At 34.2% G+C, this 8,607-nt stretch overlaps 1 protein-coding gene across 1 annotated transcript in view; it reads left to right on the top strand.

Annotated features, from left to right (window-relative positions):
* Positions 1-8,607, top strand: part of SCFD1 (sec1 family domain containing 1) — a 147,312-nt gene that overhangs the window by 91,482 nt on the left and 47,223 nt on the right. The window contains exon 19 of the mRNA XM_007949997.2: positions 2,462-2,537. Coding sequence (XP_007948188.1) covers positions 2,462-2,537 — 76 coding nt within the window. The remainder of the gene's footprint in view (positions 1-2,461; positions 2,538-8,607) is intronic.

The raw sequence follows: 8,607 nt of genomic DNA, 5'->3' as shown, positions 1-8,607 counted from the left end.
GAAGGGCTGCTTATGCACAGGGAGACAACTCAGGGTGCAGGAGAATATGGAGGGATGGTCCCTGGGAAGAGGTAACTATGGTGAGGAAGTGGGAGGGGGGCTGTTGCATTGTAAATTGTGGTCAATGACATGAGACAAAGTATATGTGAACTGCTGTATGGAAAGTGAATTCGCTCTGTAAGTCTTCACCCAAATCACAATAAATAAAATAAAATTTTTAAAAAAATGTGTAATTTTCAAAGAAGCTTAACAAGGTAATTCTGAGTACACTTTTCCATACCATTACAGTTCCAAATTTCTACCTTATTTTTCAGAGCTAGAATGAAAGCATGAGGCCCAGGGGAAAGTAAGTTTATCCTAGCCCTACTGTGAGCCACTGGTTTTAATGAAATACTTAAGTAATTTTATTATTTTGTCCAAAAACAAAAATGCTTGGCCTGAGACAGGTACTGTAAGCACTTGGCAGAATGAACCCAAGCTGGTCTCACTTTCAGACAGAGCTATGTAGGCTATTATACCTCCTCTCACTTGCCTGGGAATTGCCTCAGAACCATTTATTCTAATAAAGATTACTTTATTATTTCTATTAATGAAAAAGATTTCTTTTTGTACATCTCTTGCTTTCAGAAGAAGTAAAGCCGAGATCTGAAAGCCAAACTCATTGCCATTGAGTCGATTCCAACTCATAGCAACCCCCTTTGGGTTTCCGAGGCAGTAAATCTTTACAGAAGTAGACTGCCCAGTCTTCCTTCCATGGAGTAGTTGCTGGGTTTGAACTGCCAACATTCTGGTTAGCAGTCAAATGCCTTAGTTACTACACCACCAGAGCTCCTTAAGGACAAGATAGGCAAAAGAAAAATATTTGGGAAAATATTTAGAAAGTTGTTGTTTGGTGTTGTTGAGTTGGTTCTGACTCATAGCAACCCTGTGTGCAGCAAAACAGAACACTGCACGGCCCTGTGCTATCTTCACAGTCATTGCAGTGTTGAAGCCGATTGTCGCATCCATTATGCCAGACCTTCTCATTGAGCATCTTCCTCTTTGTCACTGACCCTCTATTTTACCAAGTGTGATGAGCTTCTCAAGTAACTGATCCTTCCAGATAGTATGTCCAAAGTGCATGAGATGAAGTCTTGCCGTCCTTACTTCTAAGAAGCATTCTAGTTGTACTGTATTTTTATGTATGTCATATGGCAGGGTTTTTTGTTTTGTTTTGTTTTTGCAAACCATGTAGTATGTTACTGTGGTTTGAACTCATAAAGCAAGTTGTTTGAACCATCTTTAATATTATTTTAGCATTAATGGCAATCTGGAAGGTAAGGAATTCTCTCCAAATTACCATTTGGCTAAATCTATAGTGAAGCTTAGAGAAGGATATCTTGTGTTCTGGTTCCCTAGTGCTGCTGTGACAAGAAATATACCACAAATGGGATGGCCTTAACAAACAGGAGTTTATTCTTACAATTTGGAGGCTTTAAGTCCAAGTTCAAAGTACCAGGCTCTAGGGGCTGGATGAAAGCCCCTCAACCTTGGGGTCCAGCTCTGCCTCCTGCTTCCGGCCCACTGGAGCTAGAGGTGTTTCTTCACTCAGACAGCTGCTGGCTGCTGAGGCTGAGAAGCCCCAAGGTTGACAAGTAAAAAGGCAGAGTCCCGATGTTACCAAACTACATAGCAGGCCATTAACTTAAGTCTATTGTTAAGTCCCAAGGTCGACAGAGCATAGCAGGCTGCTGAGCAACGACACGGCTACATGCAGGGTCCAGGTGTGCCATAGGCTAGAGACTATTCCCCAAGGCTTCTGCTTATATACAGGAAGCAGACCACATTCCCTAAGGTAGCTACTCAGCTGCTTGTGGTAGATCCCACCATGGAGTTGATTGCCAGTCTCCTTATGGGGAATAACTACCACCAGCTGCCCAGCCACTCAACCAGGCCCAGCCAAGTTGACATACAAACATAACCACCACATCTTGCTTGGTAAAATGGAGGGTCAGTGAAAAAGGGGAAGGCCTTCAACAAGATGGATTGACACAGTGCCTAGAGCGATGGGCTTAGGTATAGCAAGGATCATGGGGCTGGCACAGGATGGGCAGTGTTTCGTTCTGCTGTAAACATAGGGTCGTCGACATATGAGTTGGAGATGACTCGATGGTACCTAATAACAACATAGTTTAAGGCTAAGGAATTAAAATGTTTATTTTAGAGGCAGTTATTTAGTTTTACATTTTATTAATGATAGACTAATCAGTATTTTATTACTATTTTATTGCCAAGTAAAACTGCAGCAATGATATCCATGGAAGCAGAAATTCTCAATAGTCCTTCTGTTTAGTGAAAACAAGGTGGTACTCTGAGCATCAACATGTTTCTTTTGGTGTGTGATCAGGGAAATATTTTTTATGTAACAAATCGGAGAGTAATTTTTACTTAGTATGGTCTTCCTTCATTCTTCTACCCATAGCCTCTTATCACGAGTCATGAATACAGGATCACAGTTTGTGATGGAAGGAGTGAAGAACCTGGTGTTGAAACAGCAAGTAAGTAGTTTAGAAAACATACTAGTAAAACTAGAATATACAGTTTTATGGATTGATTGCTTATTTAGAGCAACTTCTGGTTTTATTCAAGTTACAAATACTAGAAATAAAATAAAATCCAGGATTCCTTTATCAATATATTTAAGAATATTAGGGTATTTCTACATGGGTAGTTCAGAGCTCTGTAATTTCTTGCTTCTTTTTTTAAAAGGTTTCCTCATTTGAACTTTACTGATGGTTTGATTTTCCCATAACTAACTACCATCTGATTTGTGGAAGTACATTAAATCAAAAAAATGAACTTAACCTATTTAATGAACTACTAATAATATTATTTAAGTTTTAACAGATATTAAGGGAATATTAATAAACCAATGAATTTACTAGTATAAAGAAAGATTACTGCCTCTAAATTGGAATAAATAAATATCATTTAAAGGAAGAAATATATTTTGGGGTAATGAAGCTATAGCTTGATTTCATACTTCATTTTGGAATGACAAGTTTTAGTTTTATAAATAGAACATCTTTTAATGATTTTATGTCTGTGATTTATGTATATTCTGAAGTAAAGTATCCTGTATTTTAGGATTGGTTTGGTTTGTTTTAAGTTAGATTTTTTTTTTTCTACTTTTCATTATGGAAATTTAAAAATATTATATACATTATATTAAGCCTTCTGAACTCATCACCAGGCTTTTGCACTCAACATTCTTTCATTCTTGTTTCATCTACTCCGTTTATATTTTTTATTTTATATTATTTTAAGGCATATCTGAGACAACATTATTTCATGCATAAGTTTGTAATTGAAAGTAGAAGAGTTAATGATTAGTTGTTTTTTGTTGTTGTTATGCGCCATGGAGTCAGACCCGACTCAGAGAGACCCCTCCTTGGGTTTCTGAGGCGGTATCACTACAGAAGTAGATTGCCCAACCTTCCTTCCGAGGAGTGGCTGGTGGGATTGAACCACCAGCTCTCTGGGTAGCAGTCAAGTACCTTAGGCACTACGCTACCAGAGCTCACTTATTTAATCTGAATATTGTTTGTTTCAGAAGAGAAAAAAAAAACTAAGATTATCTTTTCTTTCTCTGAACTTCTTCCCTACTTTTTACATGTCTAATAGTGTTTACTTGTGGTACTTCATATTAACATCATTTATTTGTAAGGAGTCCCTGGGTGGTGCAGACTGTTAAGTGCTCAACTGCTAATCTAAAGGTTGGCAGGGCAGTTTGAACACACCCTGAAGCTCCTCAGAAGAAAGACCTCACGGTCTGTTTCTGAAACATGACAGCCTTGAGAACCCTGCAAAGGGCATTCCTGCTCTGCATACATGGAGCTGCTGTGACTTGCAGTCTACTCAGTGGCACCAGCTTTGGCTTGGTTCTTTTGGATGATATGTGCCTTGAGGGCAAGGAATTTGTCTTTTTCATCTTTGGATTTTCCATCCACTTTTTCTAAAATAGAGGTTCATTGCTTTAATAGATAATTGAATAGCATTTTATTGTAAAAATTGTGTAATGTTAATGAAGAACAGTGAAAATCCTAATTTGCCTTACTTAATTAAAAGGCTGGTTACCTTCCAAACTTTCCCTTCAGTTACATTCCGTTTGTCTTATTTCTTTGTACTTTGGAACACTTTTTTAACATTATCATCCTTCTCTTGAATTATTTTCAGACTCTCCCATCCTGTTTGTCTTCTGGTAGGGAGCTAGTACTAAATACTTTTTTAGCCTGTTCACAATACTATCGTGAGTCAGCTTACCTTCATCCCCTTTGAGTGCAAAAGGTGAAAAGGCTGAAAAATAGAAAGTTGGGCATAGTGGAGACCAATGTGCTATACTTTATAGGTTAGCCTACCACCACTCTATTTATTATCAGCTCCAAACATGATGATTTTATCTCATGAGACCAAAGGGGACCACCATTTTCTGAAGTAATATCTGCCTTTTGCTAGAGAGACTGGCTGTTGGATAACCACGTGAATTTTAATTCATTTTTAAGGAATTTACATATTTGTCTTACTATGTCACTGTTAGAAGTCTCAATAGTAAGATTACCTTAACAGAAAGTAATCTTTGCAACATATACCTTCATACCATTGAGAAATTATAAACTTTATCTTTGGAATGATCATGTTTATATTTACTTTTTGAACTTAATACCTTAGACTCACATGGTTTCATTATGTCCCCTAATGATACCTGTGAGAGATGTCTTAAACTGATCACCTGTAACATATTTTATTATGCTAATGCAAAAAGTTTGTTTTATCCTGATTAAGTTCATAAAATATAAAAAGAAATTACATCCCTTGTGATCTCAAATCCTTTGCTTTTCTCAGTATTGTAAATAACATAAGACTTTGATATAGTTTCTTACCTATAAAAGTAAAATTTGAAATAATCAACAATTACTCCTATTTATGTAACATTTCTGCCACCACTCCAGAGGAGTCATGCCTTAAATGAAAAAATAAAGTGGACATTAGCAAGAATTTACAGTTTCAAAATTAAAAGAAATACTTACTGACTTGGAAGTCATACTATGAAATATTAAGTCCAATCTGACCTTTTTCATTGTTGTTAAAAAAAAAAAGGATATTGAAGGCTATACACCCAGATTTTAAATGTTAGTTTTTTTCTGGGTTGGTAGTCGTCTCCGAATTCTTCCATATGCTAAATTCCTAGAATTGGATTATGAAGTCACGTTGTGTGAACATTTTTAATTGTTCTTGATAAATATCACCAAATTGCCCTCCAGAAAAATTGTACTGATTTACAGTACTGTCAACAGTATATGAAATGCCTGTTTCTCCGCATCCTTCCCAAACCTGGACATTATCGTGTGTGTGTGTGTGTGTGCGTGTGAGTGTGCATGTGCACACGCACGCGAGAGACAGACAGATCTTTGTCTATCTAATATGTAAGAAGAATATCTTGTTCTAGAAATATTTAAACTCATGGGATTTATCTTAAAGTTACCTTACCCTACATCCTAAAATTAGCACTACTGCAATGAGAGATCTGGGGGCATTTTGGGTGAGAGGTACCAGAGAAGAGACTGCCAGAGATCGATTCACTCTTATAAAATTCTGAGTCATTTATGCCTCTAGTTTCTAAATATATTGTTTTGGATTTTGTTAGTCTGAATAAACCTTGTAAGTTACAAATAAATTTGATAAAAGAACAGGATTAGTCACGTTCAGTTTTCTAGGTCACTAATAAGAGCTCTTTATACTTTTTTTTCTGGGCAGCGTAAGTTTTATGCATCATGAGTGTCAGCCATCGCATAAAACCATTTAAATGATATTCACAAGTTTAAAATATATTTATGTGAGGATAATTGTGTAAGAATGTGATGATGAATAATGTAGCACAAAGTTGCATAATATAAATCTTCTGTTTCACTGTCTTCTTTGCTGAAATAATCTCTTTTAAAAATGAATTAACACAAATAAATTCCAAGCAGTAGGAATCCATAGATTAAAAGGACTTAAAATGGTATTGTATGATTTGTAGAAGAAACTCTTTAAAAATGATAATAATTGTATTCCTCAGTCAGGACAATATAAACACTAATTGGATATTGTGTGGTTATGTTTTTTGTTTTTTTTTTTAAGGACTTATATTTTACAGATACATACTGAATATTTGTGGATAAAATAAATTGATATGAGAGACTTGCTTTAAAATACCTGAGGGGAAGAGCGGAGTAGTTAGGGGAGTATAGAAGAAATAAGATTTGTCGTGAGTTCATAATTGTTGGTTTTCTGTAGGGAAAATATTTCTTTGTTATGATTATGGGGGCATTTAACTTTTCTTACATTGTCTTTTTTTTTTTTATTTTAGTTTCTGAGCATATTTTATTTTTTGTTTTCAATTAGACAAAATTAGCATTGTTTTTATCTAAACTTATCCAATGACTAAAATTGCAGAAAATGACTACAAGCATAAAACCAGTTAGGGTTTTTGGAAATAGATTTCCCAATTATTTTTTTCTCCAGCTAAAATTTCTAGTTCAGGTATTCAAAATTTGTAGATTTTAGAACTCGTCCTTATTTTAGGATATTCATGTGCATGGAACTCTTATCTCAAATCTATATTGATAATGGCTGCCTACTAATAAAGATTTAGTTTAGTTACTAACCTATACAATATTGCTTTATACTATCATAAAACAAAGTTCCTGCAGTCTTTAAACATTGAAACATAAGGTGGTAGGTTAACAATATTTGTAAAATAGCAGTTTACAAGAACAAAGAAAAATATGTTTAGAAAAATTTTAAACAATTAGTGGGCTATTCATTAGGTTTTTCATTAAGTATGTATGTAAGTTATTCTAAATATAAGATTGACTTTTGAAAATAATTAATTCAGGCCTTTAGTTAGACAAAGAAAAGAGGCTAGGTAGCGCGTTACTTGGTGGCAGAGATACCTCGGAAGTCATTTTTTCAAGTTCCTGTTCTTATGCCTTTAAAAACATTATATAATTCCTTTATTATTCTCTACACTTCAAGTTTTCTTGAATCTATGACAGTGTGTGAATACCAGCGCTCCAGTGATAGATTATTGATTTGCTGTTATGTGGTGGTAAAGACCAGACAAAAATGTAAAAAGCAATTGTCTCTGGACATGCCTCTTGAATTATTTGAACTATTCTGTTAGAACTAAATTTTTTTCATGTTATGTTGACTGACAGGCTTGTCTTCAGATATAAATCCAAAGCCAAACTACAAAACTAGTTGCTGTCTAGTCTATTCCAACTCATGGCAACACTGTGTGCTTCAGACAGAACTGTGCTCCAGGGGGTTTTCAGTAGCCATTCTTTAAAAAGTTGATGGCAGAGCTATAAAAATGGAAAGTAAAATTTAATTGTACCTTTTAGAAAAATCTCATTTTTTATACTAAATGAAGATTTAACAGATTTATTTGAATCATAAATATTCAAATTTTCAATATTTTCAAAGCTATCATAAAATTATGACTCCTGTAGTTTTTAGCACTACACAGAGTCCTTTCTGAATTTGTATCCATTGCATAAATCTAGTAGTGCATCTCAGAGAACTAACCAGAGCATTCTAAATAGGGAAATGAATAAACTCCTATAAAATAATGGATTATCCCTTGCTCTGGAATTTTTTACTATTTCTTCCTGTCATGTTGCATATTACTTTATCTTTTATTGGTTTTACCTGGAACAAATATATAACTGCAATTTTTGCCTTTGTCAAAACATTTTTATAGATTTAAAATTATGCTCAGTTATTCTTTAGAGAAATTTATGGTTTAGATTTATTCTTAAATAAAAAGAAAATTCAGTCTTATTTGAAATTTATTTTGAAATAAAACCCAAAAGATTAAAAAATTGAGATGTCCCCCTTTTTAAAAAAAATTTCTAAATAGTAGAATACAGGAAGTACATTCAGTCAACTTGAACATTTGGTGCTATGTTTATATTGAAAAATTCCTGGCCAATATAAATATCAGAGTGAAATAGCTTTAATTTTACTTGTCTGATATAATCAAAAGGATTTTACTTAACTGAGCTGAAGAAAGAAAAAGAAAATATATTTTTGTCTGGCAAAGCAGCATTTTTCTCAATGATAGTCTATTTTAGTAACAATAAAATATTTTTGACCTAAGAAAACTAAAATTCCTTTCAATCCGTTTGTGAAATGGCAATATGTTATCTACAGTTTTTTGAATAATCAAATTTAATGTTGTCTTTGTTGTAAGAAGACTCCAAGATACGAAACTGTTCTTTCCAGAATGTCCTGTACAGTTCACAAAGGAAATAGCAGTTCAAAGTGGGCAAAATACCGTCTCAGTAGGAATGTACTTTAGATTGGCATAGTAGTCACTTAGTAAATTTTCTGTACTCCATTATGTTATGTTCAAATAATGATAAAAATCAGCAAATTAAATGTAACAATATTTCATATTCAAGGCATGTAAGATGTTAAAAGGCAGTTTTCTACCAACACTAGAGTGTGTTGTATATATCATGTTTAAAGTGGAATTTATTCTGTAGGAAGACAATGCAGTGTGCTATTTAAAATTTAAATTTA

The sequence above is a fragment of the Orycteropus afer genome, unplaced genomic scaffold, assembly GCF_000298275.1.
Source record: "Orycteropus afer afer isolate SDZICR_OR568_19922 unplaced genomic scaffold, OryAfe1.0 scaffold00260, whole genome shotgun sequence".
In the NCBI taxonomy this organism is placed as follows: domain Eukaryota; kingdom Metazoa; phylum Chordata; class Mammalia; order Tubulidentata; family Orycteropodidae; genus Orycteropus; species Orycteropus afer.
This window is presented reverse-complemented; position numbering and strand designations above follow the sequence as displayed.